At 42.9% G+C, this 24,300-nt stretch overlaps 1 protein-coding gene across 1 annotated transcript in view; it reads right to left on the minus strand.

Annotated features, from left to right (window-relative positions):
- Positions 1 to 572: 572 nt before the first annotated feature.
- The window catches only part of ass1 (argininosuccinate synthase 1), a 180,550-nt gene continuing 156,822 nt past the window's right edge, over positions 573 to 24,300 (minus strand). Inside the window, exons 13-15 of the mRNA XM_073052786.1 lie at positions 13,896 to 14,052; positions 3,245 to 3,310; positions 573 to 756 (exon numbers count right to left, since the gene is read on the minus strand). Coding sequence (XP_072908887.1) covers positions 717 to 756; positions 3,245 to 3,310; positions 13,896 to 14,052 — 263 coding nt within the window. The 3' untranslated portion in view covers positions 573 to 716. The remainder of the gene's footprint in view (positions 757 to 3,244; positions 3,311 to 13,895; positions 14,053 to 24,300) is intronic.

A 24,300-nucleotide genomic window follows, 5' to 3' on the forward strand; every position in this document is an offset into this window, starting at 1 on the left:
TGCTACGTGCCTTTCATGTTTTCTCCGGATTTTTCCTAAAAGCCTGTACGGTTTGTAAGTCCTACCTGTGGCCCAGGAGTTTTCTTCGGGTTCTCCAGTTACTTCCCACACACATTCCGAAGACATGCTGGTCAGTAAGTCCTGGGCGAGCTATGTGGGCACTAGAAGCTTATGACACTTGTGGGCTGCCCCAACACATCATCCACTGTGTTGGTCGATGACGCAAACAACTCATTTCACTGTATGTTTTGATGCACATGTGACTAATACAGCTAACCTTTAATCTTCAAAAATTCATTCAAAATAATCTACATATTAAAGGAAAAACAAAAATCTTATGTCTTGAATGTTAATACTCAGTTTCCTCCAAAGATTCAAAGGTACATCCAATATCAAAATATGTATACAGTATACAACCTGAAATTCGTCTTCTTCACCGACATCCACAAAACAAAAAACCCATAAAATGAATGATAGAAACATTGAAGCCCCAAAAGACCCCCCCTTCGCACAAGCAACAGCAAATGCATCGACCCCCTCCCTCTTTTGAAAGGAACAGCAGACAAGCATCATTTGAGGGGTTTGTTCAAGATAATTCATTTTATTCAAAGTGAAACCAGCAACATAAATGGAGCTTGCACTTTCAACAAAGTGTTCTGCGATACGTATATTAAAATACATTTTACAAAGTAATTGCCGGAATTCGCACAGGATTTTCACTTATTTGAACTTTGGAGACGATGGTATTCTTTCAACCTGTTTAAAAACAGATTAGGATATTTAGCTATTTGCAATAAAAATGGAAAGGAAAATAAATATAGAAAAATTGTTCAACATAAACTTGAATAAAATCCATTTTTGTCCTTTCAAGTGAAAATAAAAATAGTACAAATGCTGGAAATCCAAAATCAAACCAGTCAAAATGCTGGAAACACTTAGTAAGACAGTCAGCATCCATGGAGGGAGAAGGAGAGAGGAAAAAATGGCTGACAGAATGTCTTTAACCTGAGAGATTAGCTCTGCTTCTCTTTCCTCAGATTCTGCTTCACCTGCTGAGTGTTTCGAGTATTTTCTTGTTTTTCTTATTGTATCTTCAGAACTCATTAATTCTGTGCAGATGCCTGACCGATTGCTTCTCTGTTCTTTCTAAAACATGGATGTGCTGTGTACAACGAAGGTCGTACAGCTATTCTGATTCTGCAAAGGGTTTGTTCAGATCCTCTGCTGAACAGCGAGCCACTTTCCTTCTCCATCAGATATGTCAACCTCAGTGCTTCTTTGTGGTGTGAACTGCCCTTACCCCCACCTGCTCAGAGAGGCTCTGGGATGCCCATTTGTAATTTGCTATTTGAAATAGTTTCAGAACAAGTTAAGACAGACTGAAACAACTGTCAAATTTTGCAAGAGAAAACCACACACACAATGTCAGAAACATCCGAGTTCTGGTAAAAATGGAAGATATTATTAAAATTTAAAGCTATTTAAAAAGAAATATAAACAAGAACCCATTTAAAGCAAATTAATACATTTTATTTAGCTCAATTAAAACCATTGGAGCAAATTAGGCCATTCTGCCCATCAATCATCCCTCTCAACTCCATTCTCCTCCCTTCTCCTTATTTAAATGACAATATTACTCAAGAACTTGTTAACCTCACTGTAAATATATCCACTGACTTGGCCTCCACTGGCCTTTGTTGTAATGAATTCCAGTGATTCACTATCCTCTGGCTGAAGAAATTCTTCCTCATCTCCGTTCCAAAGGGACCTCCTTGTACTCTGAGGCTGTGCCCTCTGGTCCTAGGCTCCCCCCACTATTGGAAACATCCTCTCCACACCTACTCAATCTAGGTCTTTCAATATTTGGTAGGCTTTAATGAGATTCCACCTCCACCCTCATATTCTTCTAAACTCCAGTGGGTACAGGACCAGAGTCAGAAAATACCTCATATATTAACCCTTTCATTCCCAGGATAACTTCTGTAACCTTCTGTCCAACGCCAGCTTATCCTTTCTTAGATATGGGGCCAAAACCTATTCCCAAGGCTGCGTTAAATAATAAAGTTACTCAATATATCTTCTTCTCCCTTGCAGTTCTTTTCTATCTTTAATGAATGGGTCATCTGAACCGTACCAGCAATCGCACAATGCTTTGATGAACCAGGAGAGGAAAACGGTGCATCGATTAAGTGCTGGAAACTACGGACGTCTATGGCCTCGGTGCTGGGCTCCTGGTGGACACCAGCAGGGGAAGATCTTAGCAATCAGTTGTGTGAGGGTTCCTGCATAAGGGTAAGACCTGTGAGACTTTGCAGGGCCATGCTGGTGACTGCTGGCAGTCCCGAGCAAATCACCAGCAAGGTTCAGGCCACTTTTGGGGACAAAAATTTCACAGTAGGTTAGGACCTTATTCCCTGGAGTGTTGGAGAATGAGGGGAGATTTAATAGAGGTATGCAAAATTGTGATAGACAGAGCAAGTACAAGCAGGTTTTTTTTCCACTGAAGTTGGGTAAGAAAAGGACTAGATGTCATGAGTTAAGGGTGAAAGGTGAAAAGTTTAAGGGTACTATGAGGGGGAACTTCTTCACTCAGAGGGAGGTGACAGTGTGGAATGCGCTGCCAGTGGAAATGATGGATGTGGGTTCGATTTCAACATTTCAGAGAAATTTGGATAGGTCCATGGATGAGAGGGGTGGGGAGGGCTGTGGCCCGGGTGCAGGTCGATGGTGCTAGGCAGAGTAGTAGTTTGGCATGGCACAGGTGGGCCGAAGGGCCAGTTTCTGTGCTGTAGTGTTCCATGACAATCCTAATGTAAGGTGGGTTTTGAACTCACAGATTTTTAGCTGGAGTGAGTACATTTAAAGCGTTGTTAATTAATCGTAACAAATTAGTTAAGATGTGAGAATGAGGGAACATGTGACTGTGTGTGAGATGTATAAGTACAGTGGTTTCCAGCTCATGCCTGATAGAGTGGGTATTGTTCTACTTGATCCAGGAGATAAATAAATTAGAGGGAGATGCAGTCGGGATACACTCGCTGTCTCCACGTGCCCAGTTACAACGTGACTACAGCCTGTCCTTAGGATTAGTCAATGGTTCCAATTCACAAACAGAAGATCGGCCATCTTCACTACAACTCATTCAACTGTTCACCATTTCAGATTGTGACTGGAATTTATAAATCACTTCCCCATGCAAGTAGCATAAAAACCTTTGAACTCGCAGGGTGAAGGACTGACTCACCTTAAGGAACAGATCCGAATAAATCCGCCCGCATCAATCGGGTCATAATCCCCCTGCACGTTCATGCTGGAGAGAGAAAAACAAAACACAGTCAACCATTGTCCACTCTGCTCAGAACTGCAAAATCATTGCAAAGGATTTGTACGTTCTCCCCAGGACCGCGTGGGTTTCCTCCTGGTGCTCCGGTAGATGTGCAGTTAGGTTGCGGGTGAGTGAGGTGTAGGCATGCCACGTTGCACTGGAAGCAATGTGGACACTTGTGGGCTGCCCCTAACACAATCCTCAGCCTGGCACTCTTCACTACGTGTTTCAATATACATGCGACAATTAGAGTTAATATTTTCGTTTCGTTCCTCATCAGACTTTCAAATAATACATCACAGTACTACTGAGGTCTATTAGAAGTTTGATCCAGTTGCAGTACTTATTGGAAGAGCTGCAGACCGTATGTCAAACACAGAACAGCTGAGAGAGCTGATCTACTATACGTTGAGCTCTGCACTCGGACGCACTATTGAGATAATACACCAAGGACAAACACTTGCAATCGTACAACGCTTTGATCAACCAGGAGGGGAATATGGTCAAGAAATGGACATCTACTTAATGGTTGGAGAGGTGACAATGGATGCTCTCCATGACCTGACAAATGGCTTTTGATAACAATGTGTAGTTAGGATCTCCAGTGACCTGCCAGGATGGTGCTGGATGTACACTTAATTGGGAGTGAGTAAGTCTCTAGAGGGAAAGAAATAGCAGCGTGGGAGGAGAGGACAATACTAAAAGGATTCAAAGAGGAAACCAAATTCCAGACATGATCATTATTCAACTAAACTAAATAGACTTGAAAGTTCACACATTCTTTTTGTCACACATAAGTTGGTTGGAATCTGGAGTTCCCAGCTCTGAAGAAGCAGAGATTTTAGGACTAGACAGAGCTCAATAGGTTTTGGCTAGACAAAGGGGGGAGGGTGGTCAGGTGGGGGAAGGGACGGTCAGAGTGGTGGAAGGGTTGGGGCAAATGGAACTGATGTGCATATTAAGTTTGCTTTCACTGAACGGCAGTATGGAGGATGTTAAACAAATGAGGATAAATTCATCGATATGCGTACAAATCAAAAAGGAAAACTGTAATGAGACACTGGGTGCATAAAGGAGAGGGACGAGTGCGATGTTGAATCAGAGGAGGTAAGAGAAAGAGGGAGAAATGGGGTACCTAACAGCAGCTGAACACAGAAGATGGGAACATTTCAATGAAATGCCCTGCAAAATTCAGAATCAGGGTGGCAGGTGAATGGGATCTGCGTGAAACTGGCAGGAATGTTTGGGATGAGCTGATGTAAACAGATGGTAGAGGTTGGATGGGTTTCCATCCAATAGACAATCTTTTAGGCTATTGTTATTACAAAAATAATTATAAAAAATGATTCTAAACTCACTGTGGGCTGAATTAAGAAAGCAAGATTATGACCACTCAGAGACAACAAACAAACAGCAGTCAGATCTACTGATGATTAGATAGATAGATAGATACTTTGTTGAACCGAAAGGAAATCACAGTATCATTAGAATGGCACAGTGCAACGTATCAATGTAGTTATAAAGAAGGCAGGACAGCGGCTGTACTTTAGACTATAAGATATAGGAGCAGAAGTAGGCCATTCGACCACTTTATTAGGAGTTTGAAACGATTTGGCATGTCAACAGATACACTCAAAAACTTCTATAGTTGTACCGTGGAGAGCATTCTGACAGGCTGCATCACTGTCTGGTATGGAGGGGCTACTGCACAGGACCGAAAGCTACAGATGGTTGTAAATCTAGTCAGCTCCATCTTGGGTACTAGCTTATTAAGTACCCAGGACATCTTTAGGGAGCGATGTCTCAGAAAGGCAGCGTCCATTGTTAAGGACCCCCAGCACCCAGGGCATGCCCTTTTCTCACTGTTACCATCAGGTAGGAGATGTATTGCATTGAACTGCTGCTGCTAAGTTAACGAATTTCACATCACATGCTGATGATAATAAACCTCATTCTGATTCTGAAAAGATATAAATATTAGAAGAGAATTAAACAGAATAAAAAATGAGTTACCTCAAACAGTCTAACAGGAGGGGGGGGTCATCACTTCCCTGGCTATTGGTTGACTAATGGCCGAGGGTAAGAATGACCTCATTTATCACTCTTTGGAGCAGCAGAGTTGTCTTAGTCTGTTACTGAAAGTGCTCCTCTGTTCAGCCAAGGCAGCATGCAGAGGGTGAGTGAGACACATTGTCTGAGCTGGGTTAGTTGTATGCCTTGGGTGGTGGGGTGGACGTATGTCTCTAGCAAAGGAGTTGTAAGGCGCTTCTTCCCTCCGCTAGCCTGCAGGTCACCCCTGGGCAAGGTGTAGCACCTGCTTAGCAACCCCTCCACAATCAAGGACACGTGAAGTCATGGGAGCAGGTGGTGGATGATCGTATGAGCAGCTGGCACGTATCACAAGTTCACGTTATGTCACCCTCTGGGGTCACCCATCTTGTAAAAACACTGCCCAGAAGGCGGCAATAGCAAACCTCTTCTGTAAAAAAAAAAATTGCCAAGAACAATCACAGTCATAAGACCATGACCACAATGATAATGATGATGAGTTAATCAAAATTGTGTCGCTAGATACCTTTTGAATATGAGATAATGACAGATTTACTCAGGGGTTGCAAGGAGATCCACGGTAAATGTTACAGAATCCTGCAGCTGATTAAGGCTGCTGAAATACTGTGACCACACCTCAGCCGTAGAAAGTTACAAAGCAACAAGGGACTGGAGGGACTCCAGACACTGGAAACCTGGAGCAAAGGACAAACTGCTGGAGTAACTGTGCTGATGCAGGCTGCTTACCTGAATCAATGACCAACCCTTGACCCACGGAGTTTGCCAGCAGTTTGAGTTTTGTGAGCTATGGGCAGTGCTCCCCTCCCAGGGGCTTTCCGGCAAAGGGAAGTTGGTTGGAGGGGTATGATAAGGTGAGTGATGACGGTACAAGAAATGGTTTGAGATGCTCTTGTCTGTGAGTGAGGAAATGGCCACAGATTGTGACAATGTTTTCCGTTAACCAGGCAATGAAACCTGAACTTGCACTTTTTCCTCTGAGAGAAAAAAAATCAACTCACTGTCAAAACAAATGCCAAAAGTACTCAGTACCTTGCCCAATCTTGGTCCTCTCAGTAAAAGGATATTGTACATTATTTAAAACCGATGCAATATGTTAGTTAGGTTTATTGTCGTTCAGCTGATACGGCTAAACGAAACACCATTCCTCCTGATCAAGGTGCACAACACAGTACATGTAACTCACACACAACACGATGGTAATATTACCCAAAATAAGCTTACAAATAATAAGGTGCAAGTCAAAGAAACTGGACAGAATAGGCTACTAGATTTTTATATGTGGGGAGACTTGGGTGGTAGCAGTGAGTTCAGTAGTCTCACAGCTTGACCGTCCTTGCCCTAACGCCACAGTTAGTCACAGCTTGAGCCGTCGGAGTTCAGTGAAATTCTGGTGGCGTCTGTAACAAGGTTTGTACATTCCTCCTGGGTACCTGTGGGTTTCCTGCCACTGTCCAAAGATGCAGCGACAATTGGTCATGGTGAAATTGTCCTGTGATTAGGCTAGGGTTGAATTGGTGGGTCGCTAAATAAATAAGAGCCCCGCATAGGCAGAGCTCCTGCTGAATATCTCAGATGGGGAAGAGGGACCCTGATGATCCCCTCGGCTGTCCTCGCAATCCTTTGTAGGGTCTTGCAGTGAGATTCCTCGCAATTCCTGGACCAGACAGTGATGCAGCTGGTCAGGACTCTGCCAATGGTTGGCTTGCAAAAATTGGTTAGAACGGGAGGAGGAGGGGCGAGGGAGCCTCACTCGCCTCGATCTATTCACTCAGCAAACCTCACAAAACAGAAAGAAGCATTTGCAATGTATCTGGAAACACAATACCTCGTCTGAGAAGTATTAATATTTATTTAAATTAGAACAGTTTTCCAATTTCTCTTACTATGAGTACAATGAGCAGAGGCCGCTGGTGAGATAATTCCCAAAGGCACCTGTATCTCTGCGGTAGCTGCTGTTGGCTAGTGTTTGAATCCAAGGTTTTGCTTACACTAATACACCAATCTGTTCCACCCTCGCTAAATGTAGGCTTAAATGGTCAATAAATGCTTCAAGTATAATGCACGTTGACAACAATGTGTTCATGAAACATGCAACACTTTAATTTTACTCCTTAGACTTTTATTGCAGTCTGTTTGAAGGCAAGAGAAAAAAAGCCACAACATATTGACTTTCCAATGGATAGCTTTTGTTCAACAAATTGATTTGCTTTTCTTCTTTGACACTCAGGACTAATAAAATGAAATCTCTCAGTTAAACCACCAGAAATTTATTTTTTTAAATTAAAAGCCAAGTTATTATGTATTTATTTTGTTGATCTAAAGTACGTAGGCGGCACTTAACGCTTCCATAGAGTGGGAACTTAACAATTAGAAAAAATTTATCAAAAGCAGCTTTTGTTGTCAGTTATAAGCCGACAATGTCAAGGATGCAGAGAATTTTCAAGGCAACATGGACAAGTAAAGGCACGGAGAATCTGCCAAGAGCATTGTATCTGCCGGAGGAGCAGTTCAATAAAAATTAAAACAGATCACATGGTTCTGGACGGGTTTTAGGCACAGTTAACAGGAGTCACTTGGATGTTTAACGAGATGTCGCCCCAGTACTCCCAGGGACACCTGCCTGGAAATCACAGGTGGCTTCTGGTCCAACTTGGGCAATGGCAATGGAACTGTCTCGGTGTAACGTTGGCTGCAAGTATATTCTGAGAGTCCTCAAGCCTCCCGGATAACCACGGGCACCAGGGAAAGCGTCAAGGAACTGGAACTGCATCTCAATGACCTTCAGCTCACACAGCAGACTGAGGAGGTGATGGATAGGAGCTACAGGGAGATAGTCACTCCTAGGCTGTGGGAGATAGGTAACTGGGTGACTGTTGGGAGAGGGAAATGAAACGGGCAGCCAGCACACAATACCCTAGGGGCTGTTCTGCTCAATACTGCTTTGGATACTGTGTTGGGGTGAAGGTAAGTGGGGCCAGTAGCAGTGACAGGGGAGCAGACACGAGATTCTGTGGACACGATAGAGACACTCGGATGGTATCTACCCTCCCTGGTGCCAGGGTCAAGGATACCTCGGATCATTCTAAAGGGGGAGGGGGAGCAGCCAGAAGTTCTGGTACACATTGGCACCAATGACGTTGGTAGGGGAAGGGAGGAGGTCCTGAAGAGAGAAGCTAGGTAGAAAGCTGAAAAGCAGGATCTTTAGGGTAGTAATTTCTGAATTGCTGCCTCTCGCCAGGGTGAGAATGGAAGGGTCTGGCAGATGAATGTGTTGTTGATGAACTGGTGCAGGGGGCAGGGTTTCAGATTTCTGAACCACTGGGATCTCTTCAGGGGAAGGTATGACCTGTACAAAAGGGGTGGGTTACCCCTGATTCTGAGGGGCACCAATATCCTTGGGGGCAGGTTTGCTAGAATTGTATGGGAGGGTTTGGCAGGGGAATGGGCAACTGGGTGTTCAGGCTGAGGATGGGGCAGTTGGTATACAGTCAGAGACAGTGTGTAGTGAGAACATCAGGAGGGGCAGGCAGATGGTAGGGCAAAATTGCAGTCAGTGGGACGAGTTGCAGCATAACAGGGGGACAAAATTGAAAAGGGTGATGAATACGGGACTGAAGGTGTTATATCTGAATGCATGCAATATACAGAATAAGACAGATGATCTTTTCGAGATTGGCAAGTATGACGTTGTGGGCATCACTGAGTTGTAGCTGGAAGAAGATTATCATTGGGAGCTTAACATCCAAGGAAACACATTATATCCAAAGGATAGGCAGGTAGCAGGCTCCGTTAGTAAAAATGATATAAAATGCTTAGAAGGAGGTGGCATAGGATTGGAAGATGTGAATCTGTGTGGGTACAATTAAGGATCTTCAAGGGAAAACAGACCGTGATGAGAGTTATATATGGAGCTCTGAACAGTAGCCAGGATGTGGGCTACAAATTACAATGGGAGATAGGTAATGCACGCCAAAAGGGCAATTTGCAGGTGGATTTTGAAAATCAGGTTGGTGCTGATTTTGGATCTTGGACCTCGAGGGACAGAATTTGTAGAATGCCAACAGGAAGGCTTTTTAGAACTGCTTGTGGTTGAGCCCACTAGATCAGCTATTCTGGACTGGGTGTTGTGTAATGAACTGGATTTGATTGGGGAGCTTAAGGTAAAGGAACCCTTAGGAGATAATGATCATAATATGATAGAATTCACCCTGCAGTTTAAGAGGGAGAAGTTAAAATCAAATGCATCAGTGGAGTAAAGGAAATTACAGAGGCATGAGAGAGGAGCTGGCCAAGGTTGATTAGAAAGGGACACTAGCAGGGATGACAGAGCAGTAATGGCTGGAGTTTCTGGGAGCAATTCGGAAGGTGCAGAACAGAAAGATCTCAAAGAAACAAAAAGTATTCTAAAGGCAGGAAGGCACAACCGTGGCTGACAAGAGAATCAAAGCCAATGTAAAAGCAAAAGGTAGGGCATATAACAGAGCAAACATTAGTGGGAAGTTAAAGGATTGGGAAACTTAAAAACTGACAGAAGGCAACTAAAAAAGCCATAAGGTGAAGATAAGGCAAGTGAGCCAATGATATCAAAGCAGATACCAGAAGTTTTCCCAGATATATAGAGAGTAAAAGAGAGGTGAGAGTGGATACTAGATTGCTGGAAAATTACACTGGAGAGGTAGTAATGGGGGAGAAGGAAATGGCAGATGAATTGAGTAAGTATTTTGCATTAGTCTTCACTGTGAAAGACACCAGTGCCATGCTGGAGTAAGCACAGTTGTTAATGCAGGTCATGTAAGAATGCCCTAGCTGTACTGTGGTTGGGTGGGTGGGAAGAGGAGGATCTCCAAATGCCCCAGAAGTTACTCCAGCTCTCCGCGGCTCTCAATCAGAGGGAGAATATGAGGCCTCCAAAACAAATTGCAGATCATGAAGCATACATTTAAAAATGAAACATAGACTGTTTATTCCCCTCCATAGATGCTGCCTGACCTGCTGAGCTCCTCCAGCACATTGTGTGTATTTCTCTAGATTTCCAGCATCTGCTGTACCTCTCGTGTCTATCATCATACCTTACTGCAGTTCTCAGTAAAGCAGATACACAATGCAAGAGCTCCTGATGATGCTGGAAAGCCACACAAAGTGTTGGAGGATCTCAGCAGTCAGACAGCATCCACGGGGAGGCAGAAACAGTCAACATTTCGGGTCCTGATGAACGGTCTCGGCCCGAAATGTTGTCTATTTATTCCTCTCCATATGAGTTGGCTTGCAAGGACTATCCACATTTTACCCACCCTCCTGTTAACAGCCAAACTGGGCATGAAAACCCACCTCAAACAGAACGCTTTGGAATACGCTAACTTACTGAGCTAGAATGTTCCAACAGTAATATTGCTAGTCACATCCTTCTAGACAGCAGGTGCATTTAAAAATATTACCTTAATCTAGAAAATTGCTGGACTTCGGTCTGCAGTGTAATTTTACAATATATCTCCTTGTATTTTCAAGTGTCTGGGACCGAGCCGCTGTGGGGGTCTGTCACATCAGTGTACTAGAGTGTATATATAAATACATCTACTATATTCAGAAGTATCGTAGAGTACTGGAATTGGCCCAAGGTTATGAAAGGCCCAGTGCAAACGCAAGCATTCATTTCTTCTTTGCTTTACGGTGTGATTACAAACTGAATCCCATTCCTCTACGTTACTCTTCTATGAAGACCCTTGCAGAAATCACTTCACACGTATGGTACTTAGCAGCCATTCTGAATAGCGGCCAGGGGAGAAAATCACCTGCCTGCCTCTCAGCTGCAGGTGCCATAACTAGGATGCCCAAAGGCAGATTATCTGTGATATATAAAAAAACCCTTAAATAATTCTTCAAAGCCCACTTCAGTTTTAACTATTTTTAAATGTCCATTTCCCCTCACTTTCCTCCATATAGGTTTCAAAACATCACAGCAGTTACCATCCAAACTGCAACTGATGAATTATTTGCAAGAATAAAAAAAACAAGCAATTTAGAAGAATTTACAATGGCGCTGGATGTCTTTCCAGAAATCCATGCTTTTATTTTTGTGCAATCGAGTGGGCTATATGCCATATAATTACATTACTTTATACCTACTGTGACCAGTCACTTCCAGCCTCCTGTACTGCTTACTGCTATTCTTTTATTAGTATGATTCCATCATCATTCAAACACTTTAAAGGCACTGATGTAGAAACTGAAAGAGAAATCGCTTTGGAACTGACAGTGAATAAGTGGTCCTGATTACTTTTACTTTATTCATTTAGCTCCTTCTGTGACTGTAAGCCACAAAGAAGGGGATTATTAAGGGTTACTCTGTACACATTTTGGCTATAAAAGAGAAAATCAGCTGTGGTATTTATCCTACCCGACACCTTCCTTTCTCAGGAATGAAAAACATTTCGATGCCTTTACAATCTTTAAAAAGTCGGGTTGACAATGAAAATAAATAAACTGTGTGTGTAGCACAATACAACATTAACGCTGCTTGAGTAATAGTGTTTACTTATTTAAAAGAAACACGAGCATAAAGGACACATTTTATTGCCTTTAGAGTGGACTGCAAGAAACTTTACATAGACTCGTATTGATCTCCAGAATGGTACCATGGGCTATTGATCTGTATGTGTTATTGTTGAATTTTTTTTTCTATCTGTAATTGGTGGATTGAAATCAATAAAGATTATAACACATAAAATGCATCAGAAGCAAGTAAATAGGAGTTAGTTTTTTTTTAGGCAGTGAGATAGTCAATAGCTAATCTCGCTCTGTAAACTATAATGCATCATCTCTTTGTATATGATATTTAAAAGACATTAAACTCAATGGCAGGAAAACAACATACAATTCCTTTCCCCTTCATACCTCTATCAATAGAGCATCACGGCCTGGTGTGGAAGTCCAATGCCATTGAATGGACAATCCGACAGTCAGTACCGGATACAGCCCAATCCATCACGGGTAAAGCCCTCCCCAGTGTTCTCCATATCTACATGGAGCGTTGTCGCAGGAAAGCATCATCCATCAGCAGGGACCCCCACCACCCAGGTCGTACCCCCTTCTCACCACTGCCATCAGGATAAAGGTACAGGAGCCTTCGGAATCACACCACTCAGGTTCAGGAACAGTTATTACATCTCAACCATCAGATTCTTGAACCAAAACTTCTCTTACCCCGTCACTGAACTGTTCCCACAACCTATGAACTCACTTTCAAGGTCTCTTCCTCTCATGTTCTTGCTGCTTAATGCTTGCTTGTTTGTTTGTTTGTTTGTTTGTTTGTTTATTTGTTTATTTATTAATTTTTTCATTTTTTCTTTCTTTCTGTTTTTGCACGGTATGTTGCCTTCTTGCTGTCTGCCCTGTTGGTGTGGTTTTTCATTGATTCTATTATGGTGACTGGATTTATTGAGTGTGCCTGCTAGAGAATGAATCTCAGGGTTGCATATGGTGACGTATATGTACTTTGGTAATAAATTTACCTTGAACTTTGATTTATACTTGGATAAATTAATATAACCTACAATGGCGTAATTTCACTCAGAAGCACACGATGAATTCCTAAAACATGTCAACAAAAATCTTACATTAACAAACATAACTGCACCATGAACAGTCATTTCTTCTTAAGTTTAGTTCTTAGCACAATATTTCAATGCAGTATAGAAAGCACGCATCACAAGCACATTGGAGGTAATTGAAGGGACCAAGTCAGTGTGGGTAAACTGGTCACACTCAAGAATACAGTATCAAGTTCAAACACAAGATGCCCAACTTTTGATTTGATGCAAAAATATATCCCACCTTTCCATTTTCTTACAGTATAAATGTTGAAGCAAATGCCAGTTATTAGCTTTTCGAATTCTGTTCCTCTCATTATGCCAGGAAAACAAATCAGTGAAATTCTTTCAAAATTTAAATTCTGGACGTGGCTCTTTCTCTGAATAGTGAACAGTTCAGAGTGGCACAAATTCATAAAACAGGAGTCCATTTTCTGTATTTCTGGGCAACAAGTAATTTATAGTGAATTAATTTTTAACTGACCTTACTATTAGATACAAAGCTGATCCTAACTGCACAGTTCCTTTCTTAAATCACCCGGTATTGTATTTTGACTTCACCGTCAAATTGGAGATTTTGGTCATTAATCTAATTCATAAATGGCAAATGGGTTGCAATGAAATGCAAATCAGACCCAACAGTGGTATTTACTTTGAATAACTCCAGATGATGTATTAGGGACATTTATAGTTCATATTTTGAAATCAGGGGACCAAATCGTTAACACACACAAAATGCTGGAGGAACTCAGCAGGTCAGGCAGCATCTATGGAGATGGCTCAGGCCCAGGCCCTTCATCTGGGCAAGCAGTTAAAGAACCTTATTCATCCATGCGATTGGAACTTTTAGCACTCAATTTCCCACGGTGCCCAAGCAGTATTGCAAACCAAACATAAACTATGATGTTACCTACCTGACGAGCTTTTCGTTGTACAGAGAAGTAGGTGATTCCCGACCAAGGATGTAAACTTGTCCCTTGAACACAGAAATCTGAACTTTCCCTTCAACGTTCTCCTGTGACTTGTTGATGCAGTGACGGACAAAAGTACACTCAGGGCTGTTCCAAAAGCCTACCAAATCAAGGAATAATTTTCAAACCAGTGTTAGGCAGAACTGGAAACAATTAAAAAGTCAATTCAGTCAGAAAGAATCAGGAGCCATAAATGTATTAAGTGTGCAGCACATTGTTATATTCACTGATTGAATCCCAAAATAATGCAAAGAACATTGGCAAAGTAAACACAATTAGCCTCTACTGAGCCATTGTATCTAGCTGCACTGCAGAACAATGTGAGAATTTACATGCGTAGGTGACAAAGTGCGCTTTAGTCAGCTTTCAAACACAAGGATGTTTATGTGGTTCGGTGGGTGTTTTTAGATCTATTAGGGCTCATTTCCCTCTCCAGCTCTCTTGCCTGAACTGTAGTTAAAAGTTAAACGCACAGTCAATAGGACAAGTATTGCCCCTACATTGGCCCGGCTTACTGCAATACAAAACCTGCCTTCTCCCCCACAAGCAAGAGAAAATCTCTCTCACACACACACACACACACACACACACACACACACACACACACACACACACACACACACACACACACACACACACACACACACACACACACACACACACACACACACACACACACACACACACACAATGCCGGAGTGCAGGAACTCAGCAGGCCAGGCAGAATCCATGAGCGTCTCGGCCCGTAACATCAACCGTACACGCTTTTCGACAGACTCTGCCTGGCCTCCTGAGATCCTCCGGCACTTTGTGTCTGTTACTTTCTCCCCACGCACTACCACATTAAGGTAAACAGTAATCATATTCCATTTTTCTCTCAAAGCACATATTTGTACAGACCCAAAGCTAAATTACAGAATATCACCACCCAATATCAAGATAAGAAAGTGACCAGAAATAGCAACAAAGTAATAATCCTAACTTATTAAAGCTATTTTAATAAGTCGGGAATTCTTTCACTTTCTTTAAAGAGGCCAGAACTGGGCCACTTCCTTTCTCATCCGCTGATCTAGAGAAGTGCCTTGTTCTTTTTTCTTCATGACAGCTCATCTGCACACAGGAGAGAGGAACAGGAGAGTGGAGCAAGCGAGGTAACGGATACTTCAGAGGTCACCGTCGCTTTCTGCTCACTGCAGCACGCTTGTCTGAGGAAGCAGAGTACTGTAAGACCTTCAAACATTAATACCACAACGGTGAGATGGAGCAGAGACTCTCGAGCAGAGTGCATCTTTCCACTGTTACCAGGAGATGTCACTCCATAGCTCTGGTCTTAAAAATATCTGTGCTAAAGCCACCATTATTACCAGGACAATGAAGCACTGACACACCGTCATTCTATTCCCTATGGCTCTCTTTTGTAAAGCTGGTTCTTCTAGTAGACGTGTACACACAGTTTAACAAAACCGGAAATCCACAGAGCTAACATGAAATATTCAAGATAGATTAAATAATTTTTAAGAGCTGACTTGGAGACACTAAGCCAGAGAAAGCCAACCTATCAATGGATAAATGATCAAACATAAAGGATTCTGACAACTCTTAAAACCCAGGCTGATTCGAATGCACCAGCTCCCCTGCTTCACCCCTCAGGGTATCTCGTCAATAAAAGCCCCTCTGTTTTGTGATGTACACTGCCATCTACATCACACCGCACTGGTACCTGGGCAACAAAACTATTCTTACCAAGAGTTTCAGGCTGTTTCTTGTAATAAATAATTTTATTGGGTCATCTGTTCTCAACTTAAAATACTCCAAACAGCTCCAATTTAATAATAAACTGCAACATGCCCACTTAATTTGGGTTGACAATATCTTGATGCGTTTGCTGAGTCGGGCTATTTGAATCAGCTCTACGTAAAACTTCCTACTTGCAAGTGTTTGTATGAATGATTTCTTTATTTACCTTTTTTTTCCCCCTGGGAAAGGGTTGGTGTTTAACATCAAAAAACAAAAAGTCACCACATGACAATTTCACAGATCCACCAGACTCGTTACAGGAGGGGGACTCCCACGGAAAGGGCTGAAGAATGGTTCCTTTCAACTTTGCCCAGCCCCACCAACCCTGACAATGAAGTCACAGAGGGCAGTTCAAATTCATCCTGCAGGCTTTTGAGCTCTGAATGAACAGCTGAACCTGTTTTCTGCTGGGCTTGGCGTGGCCTCCTGATAGCTCGTCGAAGAATCCCATGAGGGACTCCTCAGACCTTGCAGTAAATCTAACTGAATAGCCAAGGCCTGACCTAGTACTTATCACGATTGAAATCAAAGGCCCATATGCTTCATTTTGCAAATCTACACGTTCTTGTTGATGCTCACCAGTAGCGTCTTTCCAAAATAACATTGCTAATCAGAGCTGAAAGGAGCTGGCAATCTCCAGTTTCTCTCTCTCTCTGTAACAACAAGCTATCACAGGCACATCTGTCTATTTGACATGCACACACAATGCGAAAACAGGAGCAGGAGGAGATTACTTGGTCTTTAAAGTCTCCTCTACCCCCTCAAAGGGATCATTGATGACCTTCTAGCACAATCCCACTCCCCGGTCTTATCACCGTATCCTGCTAATCCCACAGTATCCAAAGATCTACTGATCTCCAACTCGATGACGGTCCTCAATAGTGTGCAGAAGTCTGTAGGTCCACAACTTTTAGTGAAGTCATTTCTCATCTCAGCCATAATGGCAGGCGCTGTAGAAAGAAGGTGAAATGTTGCCCCAGGAGACCAGTCAAAGATGGCCTAACTGAGCATGAGCTTGGCATAGCTTTTATAACCTAAATTCAAGAGATTACCAGAAAAAAACATGCTCCCTCTAATTTGTAATGACCAGTGTGCACAAAAATCTTGTGCCGTGCAATTCTTTGCACAGTGACAACAACATGTGCAGGCTGAATAACTCCTTCAATAAAAACAGTTTAAATAAGCCATTTCTACAATCTGCAGACAGATCATCGCAAACTTCACATTGTTGACACCGTCCGCATCAGAGACCGGAAAAGGGAAAGCGATTGTGTACGGTCATGCAATATACTTAACACGTCAACGAGGTGGAAGGTGACAACCTTTTACACGCAGTTTCAATTTCTTTGTGTGCTTGTAGCAAAAGATGTGTGGACGCGCACTCCTTAGAGGGAACATATCAGTAAAACGATCTTTTGAGAACATAATGTGGTGAGTGAAGACAATTAAATATCAGACCACAAAGCAAAATGATTGTCCACAGGTCTAATTGTGAATCCAGTTTTCTATTACAATGACGGGCAAACGCTGTAATATAATTTCTGAAGTTCCTGAAATCTGGGTGGTGTTGTTGCTGCATTTCACGTCTCTACTTTTGTCTGTGGTTTCCTGTTACCACATTAGCACAATCCACATCACGACTTACCAGTTACAACATCATAATACCATAAGATACAGGAATAAGGCCATTTGGCCTGTCAAGTCTGCTCTGCCATTTCGTTATGGCTGATCTGATTTTCCCTGAGCCCCAATCTCCTGCTTTAGACCACAAGACATAGGAGCAGAATTAGGCCATCTGGCCCATCGAGTCTCCTCCACCATTCAATCATGGCTGATCCTTTTTATTGAAATCTCCTCCTCAACCCCAGTTCCCAGACTTCTCCCCGTAACCTTTGATGCCATGTCCAATCAAGAACCTATCAATTTCTGCCTTAAATACACCCAACGACCTGGCCTCAACAGCTGCACGTGGCAACAAATTCCACAAATCCACCACCCTCTGGCTAAAGAAATTTCTCCGGATCTGTTTTGAAAGGACACCCCTCTATCCTGAGGCTGTGTCCTCTTGTCCTAGACTCCCCCACCATGGGAAACATCCTTTCCACATCTACTCTAGCCAGGCCTTTCAAAATTCAAAAGGTTTCAATGAGATCCCCTCCTATCCTTCTGAATTCCAGCAAACACAGACCCAGAGGCAGCAAACCTTCCTCACATGATAACACTTTCATTCCTGGAATCATCTTTGTGAACCTCCTCTTCTCTTGACCCTCTCCAATGCCTTCCAAGATGAGGGGCCCAAAACTGCTCACAATACTCAAGGTGAGGCCTCACCAGAGCCTTATAAAGCCTCAGCTTCCCCCCCCCACCCATATCTCTTCATGCCCTGACCAATGAAAAATCTATCAACCTCTGCCTTAAATATACATAAAGGCTTGGCCCCCACAACTGCCTGTGACAAAGAATTCCAGATTCATCACACTTTGGCTAAAAAAATTCCTCCTCATCTCCATTCTAAAAGGACGTCCCTCTTTTCTGAGGCTGCCGTTATTCCTCTCCAAGCCTTGTGGTGCATCGGGTGGCACCCTTGCCACTTCTTTACTATTTTTACGAGGCTGAGTTGCTAGCTCGATGCTCAACCCAGCATGGATGGAAAGTGTGCAAGGGAGTCCGACTGGATTCGAACCGGGGACCACTCAACTCATAGTCCGGCGTGGATCCCACTACACCACCAGCCAGCAACCTCACTAGTTATTAGCTCTGCCTACTCTTTCTCCTACAACAGCACAAATCCTAACACCCTAGTCCCAGCCGTTCAATCTGGGGAAACATCCACCCAATTCTAAGCCATCAAGTCCCTTGAGGATGAAATACTTCAATTACATCATTTCAAATTCAGCTCATCTCAATGGCATGGAAACCTAACTGACTCAAACAATCCTTCCAACACAGCTCTCTGAAGACAATGTACTTGCAATGGGTAATATCACAGAACCATCTTACCCCAAGCCAAGGCTATGGCTATAATGCAGTTTCCCATAAGGATGATAAACAGCTTTGTAGTGCCAAGTACATTTTCTTTAAAACTAAAATGTATCTGTAACAGAGAAACACTTCTGCTGTTAATAAACTGCAAGCGTATCTTAAGGTTGAAAAGTTCTGTATTGCAAACTTAGTTGGAATCAATTTCATTGAAGCACAGAATTGTTCAACACAGAATGGGGCCCTTCTGATACACCTCTTAAACCTATCTACACGGATCCCATTGGAACCATATCCCTCTGTGCTTTTATTGTCCTTGTACTTGTTCAAATAGTTCCTAAGGTTGTCATAGATGAGGTTGGTAGTGGGGATAAGCTCCCACTACCTATAAAGTGCTCCAAATGGCGTGCAACTCTTAACAGCCTCTGACAACCAAGTCTAACTCTGGGCCTTCACGTGTGGCTCAGCTACTAGGCCCGGCGGAACCGTTCCTACTGACAAGAGAAGGGGCAAAGGCGGACCACTGGCGCCTCAAAAACCAGCCGCTTCCGACACGTGGGGCTCGTCAGCCTCGGACGGCAGCCCACTTAGGAGAAGGAAAACTCTGATTTTAAACCTCCGCTGCCTTGTGGCCGTACCCACCCATGGGAAAGGTCTCGGGAGTAAATCCCGAGGAAGAAATCCGGAGCCGGGGTCCCTAAGGCAGTTTGATGTTGTTTACAACTTCACTCTGGCAACTTCTGCGATGACTCTGGTGCCAAGCTTTATCGGCCCTTGCCCTTCCCTCGGACTACATCAGTGACGTGGAGAGGGGGAATCCCGCTGCGTGGGCGACAGTGGTTCTTCAAATCTTCCCACCCAGGTTTGTCCCCTGGAGAGGACACAGTCCAGCAGAGGAATCGACAGCAGCCTATTATACTTATACGAATGCCTTTTAAACGTTGGGATTGTTTCTGCCTTCATCACCTTTTCTGGCAGCTCATTCCAGACGTTCACCGTCCTCTGTGCCTCAGACCTCTTTCCAACTTCTCCCCTCCCGTCAAACCTGCACCCTCTAGTTTTAGACTCACTGCATTGGAGGAAAATATTTGGACTATGCAAATGATCTATGCCCCTCATCATTTTATAAACCTCTTTCAGGTCACCTCTCAGACTCCTCTATTCCAGTGAGAATGCACCCAGCCTCTCATCATAGTTACAGCAATCACCCTTTGGGTGTGGAGAGGATGTTTCCTACAGTGGGGGTATCCAGAATTAGAGGGCACAGCCTCAAAATTGAGGGGTGACCCTTCAGAACAGAGGTAAGGAGGAATTTTTTTAGCCAGGGAGTGTAAATCTGTGGAATGCTCTGCCACAGACTGTGATGGAGGCCAAGTCCATGGGTATACTTAAGGCAGAAGTTGACCATTTCCTGATCAGTCAGGGCATCAAAGATATGGTGAGAAGGCAGGTGTGTCGAGCTGAGTGGGATCTCAGTTCAGTTAAGATGGAATGGCGGAGTAGCTTCGATGGGCTGAATGGCTTAATTCTACTCCTATGTTTTCTGGTCTTATGGTCTAAATTCTGTCTGCATCCTCTCACTATCCTTCCTGTCATGTAACAGCCAGTACCGCAAGCAGTTCTCAGTGCTGACTGAATCGAGGGACGATGCTGAAGATGGAACAATTTACATGTTTGGTTCACGAACTAACATGACCTGTTCTGGCTTTCACTGAATGTCTCCACTTACTGTATCCAAGACACAACTTACATTTAACTTAAACAGCAGTCTTGAGATTCTCTGGGCAGTCGGTGGAGAGCAACAAAAAAGATCTGACAGCAGTGAAGCAGAAGGCAGGAAATATTAACGAAACCAGGGGTTTAGTGTTATGGACAGGTTCCAGGGTGACACTTGATGGTGCAAGGAACAATTATCATGAGAGGAAAGTTTTTAAATTAAAACACATACAAAAGAAGTTCACTGAGGAACATCCACACCCACGATCTGTTACTGGATGTCAGCATCTGTCACCAAGCACATCAGATGCATGGGGAACTCAGAAGGGAAATTATGAACGTCATTAGGGACATTTAATAAACTCCTAGACATGGATGATAGAAAAATGGAGAACTATGTAGGAGTTAAGTGTTAGATTGATTCAGAATAGGCTAAAAGGTCAGCACAATGTCATGGGCTGAAGGCTCTATGTTCTATGATCCACTTACAAAGTTTCAAGTTCTATTTTAAAAAAAGGTATTTCATAGAAATGCAGTCATGTATCTCAGACAAATGTTGCTCAAAATGATGACGTTTCTAGGCCAACGTTCTTTATTTCACTGGTGTGTTCATTCTATTTTTTACATCTTGTGAATTCTTGGCAAAGTTGACATCGCAGGGATAATTAATGGGCTGTTTCTGTCTTAGAGACTCATTCGATGAGAAACAAGCCAAGATGGTCTTAACTCATTTCACTTAAGACCTTTACTGCGTTCAGACCCAGAGTTTATCATCATCGGTCTAGCGTTATTTAAATTCTAGCCCCAGAGGCAAAATGACAATGTTTCCAGTTCATTGTGCTCGGTACCGAGGGAATTCAACAAAGGAAGGGCCAATTGAAACTGACATCCTACCACTTGAGAACTCTAAGCCTGTTTCATGTTGATCCTGTCACAATGCCAAGTGTTGTTACTGCCTCAACAAGGTATTCCGAAAATTTCAGCTGACATTAATCAAAAACAAAATTATCCGCTATCATATTCACATGCTTCATAACCCCTTAGTGTAACACAGTAGCTTCTATGAGGAGCAAGTCTCTGACAAAGTAGTTTCAGGGATGTAACATTAACCCAGCCACTCCACACACCTGAAAACATCATTCTTGTCAAGTCTGCTGTTACTAATGAAGAAAAGCAATTAGGTATTTAGTGTTTCTTAGATAATAAAGGTATGTGTGGGGCTGCCGCTGGACTAACCTCTCAAATCTTTCAATCACCCACTTAACCTTAGGAATTATTGCATAACCTTTCCTTTCCAACCACTTGTCCCTTTTCCAGAACACACAGTGAGTTCAGTGCTATTGAAACTCAAGTAAGTCTAAATCATGGGCTCAGTAGAATCTTATTATAAACTTGCCATTCCTCTGGAAAGATCCCAGAGGTGCAGGGGGTGCAATTCAAGGTTTGAAGGGACTGGGAAGAGTTAAGAATTCTCTAGCATTAAGCTTTGCTGACAGATTTCAAAATGGGATAAAATATTTTGTTCCCTCAAATCTATGGCAACATAACAAATTATTTAACTGATTTCCTCATATTAGACAGATGAGGACAGAAAATGTTTTAGACAAAAAAAAAATCATTTTGAAAACTCTAAAATCAGAACTTAGTGTTTGAAAACTGAGATCTAAAATATCTGTAACTGTGAGAAAGCATTACTGATACTTGAATGAGTGAGTATTTAATGTGGACTATGAAAATACTAACACTCCAGGGGCAGAAATGGTCTCGCCCTGATGCTATGATATTATACATTATAAACAGTTTTAAAATAAGATGATTTTCTAAATGATTTCCTGTCTCTCCTCAGCTAGAACGGTGGCTCAGCGGCTACTCTCCGCAGTAGGACAACCACTTCAGTGATTAAAAAGTGTGGGAGGGAGGATATTTACAGGTGCACAGATTAAGTTCCTTTCATCTCCAGTCCCAGGTAATTTCTATCATTGATCTCACCTTTCTCTTCCAAGGCTGCTGCTATTTCTTTGTAACCAACATCTAAACATTAATAAAACAAATCCTATCAACTTCAAGCTCATTAAAAAAGACAATAGGATTAAACACCTGGGCCGTACCCTAAGAGGAGGATTAGATTTAAATCTGCTTCAAATGTTCACTTCAACTGGGAGCATCGACAAAAGCAAATACCGTAATCCTTGGAGAAGGAGGCTAGTTGCAGCAATTAGAGAGATTGTATTTATTTAGAGATACAGTGGAGTAGGCCTTTCCAACCCTTTGAGCCTTGCTGTCCCAGCAACCCTGATTTAACCCTAACCTAATCATGGGACAACTTACAATGACCAATTAACATACTTGATATTTTCCTGATAGGCTAACCCTTCTGCCTGTAAAGAAGTTTATATCAACCTACTTGATTTTCTAGAATCTGATCATCAGAAGCTGTTTTCTTATTTTGGTCATTATTAATGGATTGCCCACCATGCACACATTTGAAGTTTTCCTGCAAATCCAAGCCTTCAAAATGAAAGAAGTTATAGTAAGAGAGGAGGCCCATCCATTAGAACTCGGCACAGTCCAGGCCCTTAGGCCCACGATATTTTGCAGACCTTTTGATCTACTCTAAGATCAATCTAACCCTCCTTCCCGAAACAGCCCTCCACTTTTCTGTCATCCATGTGCCTATCTAAGAGTTTTGTAAATGAAGTTCATAACTTCCCTTCTGAGTTTCCCAGGCACCTCACGTGCTCGGTGAACGACACCAACATCCGGCAACAGATTGTGGGTCTAGATCAGGGGTCCCCAACCTTTTATTATGCCATGGGCCCTTACCATTAACCGAGGGGACCATGGACGCCAGGTTGGGAAGCCCTGGTCTAATTGCTCCTTCAATGAATGTCATTTGCGTGTGAGTGTCACTCAATGGCTCGTATAGAACCAGATCCTACCGACATTCAAAGCCTGAGTGTTCCAACAATTGGAAACAAGCTTCTGTTGGTTTTATTTTTAAGATTTTCCCCTCATGATAATCGTTCCTTGGACCATTGAGCATGCCCCGGAATCTGCCCGCAGCATGTAATCCTCGATTTTGCTAATGTTTCCTGCCTTCGTTGCTGTAGATTTTTTTTTTGCAGTATTTGGTCCAACTGCTCACTACCAGCTGCAAAAAGAAGCTTAAGACTGCTGATTGTGTCTTATTTGTTTGTTATGTCTCTCCTCTCTCGCTGTGAAATGGGGACACCTCTCTTCCCCTTCTTAGAGAGAGTGAGCCTGTGTTATGTCGAATTACCGGGTGAACGAGTAGTCATTGGGGTACTGCAAGTCTGTGTCTTTACTGATGCTTTGCTGCTCGCTTGGGTGCTCGGTGGAGGGTGCTGATGCTGTTGGCTGGTGGGGGGCGGGTTTCATTGCCCTGCTGCTGCTTGTGCGTGGGAGGGGCTTTGGGGTTCTAACGTTTAACTGTCATTCATTCTTTGGGGTACCCCTCTGTTTTCGTGGATGTTTGTAAAGAAAAAGAATTTCAGGATGTATATGGTATACATTTCCCTGACATTAAATGTACCTTTGAAAGCTATTGAAAATACCCCAATGTCAGAATTTTTTCAACTGCTGAAGCTAGGTGCTGATGGAAGTTAACCACCATTCTGGAACAACTTATATTAAAAAGATGCAGAAAAGCTGACTGAAGCCTGTGAAGAGTTAAATGTCTGTACATGAAGTATCTTGAATCAAGATACTCCAAGGAATGCAGGATGTTGAGAGAGATGTGCCCCAAGTGGTTTCAGCGACTACAGGCCATCACATATCAACGAGATAACAAACTGGAGACACAAGAGACTGTAATCTGGAGTGACAAGCAACCTGC

Source organism: Hemitrygon akajei, chromosome 7, assembly GCF_048418815.1.
Source record: "Hemitrygon akajei chromosome 7, sHemAka1.3, whole genome shotgun sequence".
NCBI classification, from domain to species: Eukaryota; Metazoa; Chordata; class Chondrichthyes; order Myliobatiformes; family Dasyatidae; genus Hemitrygon; species Hemitrygon akajei.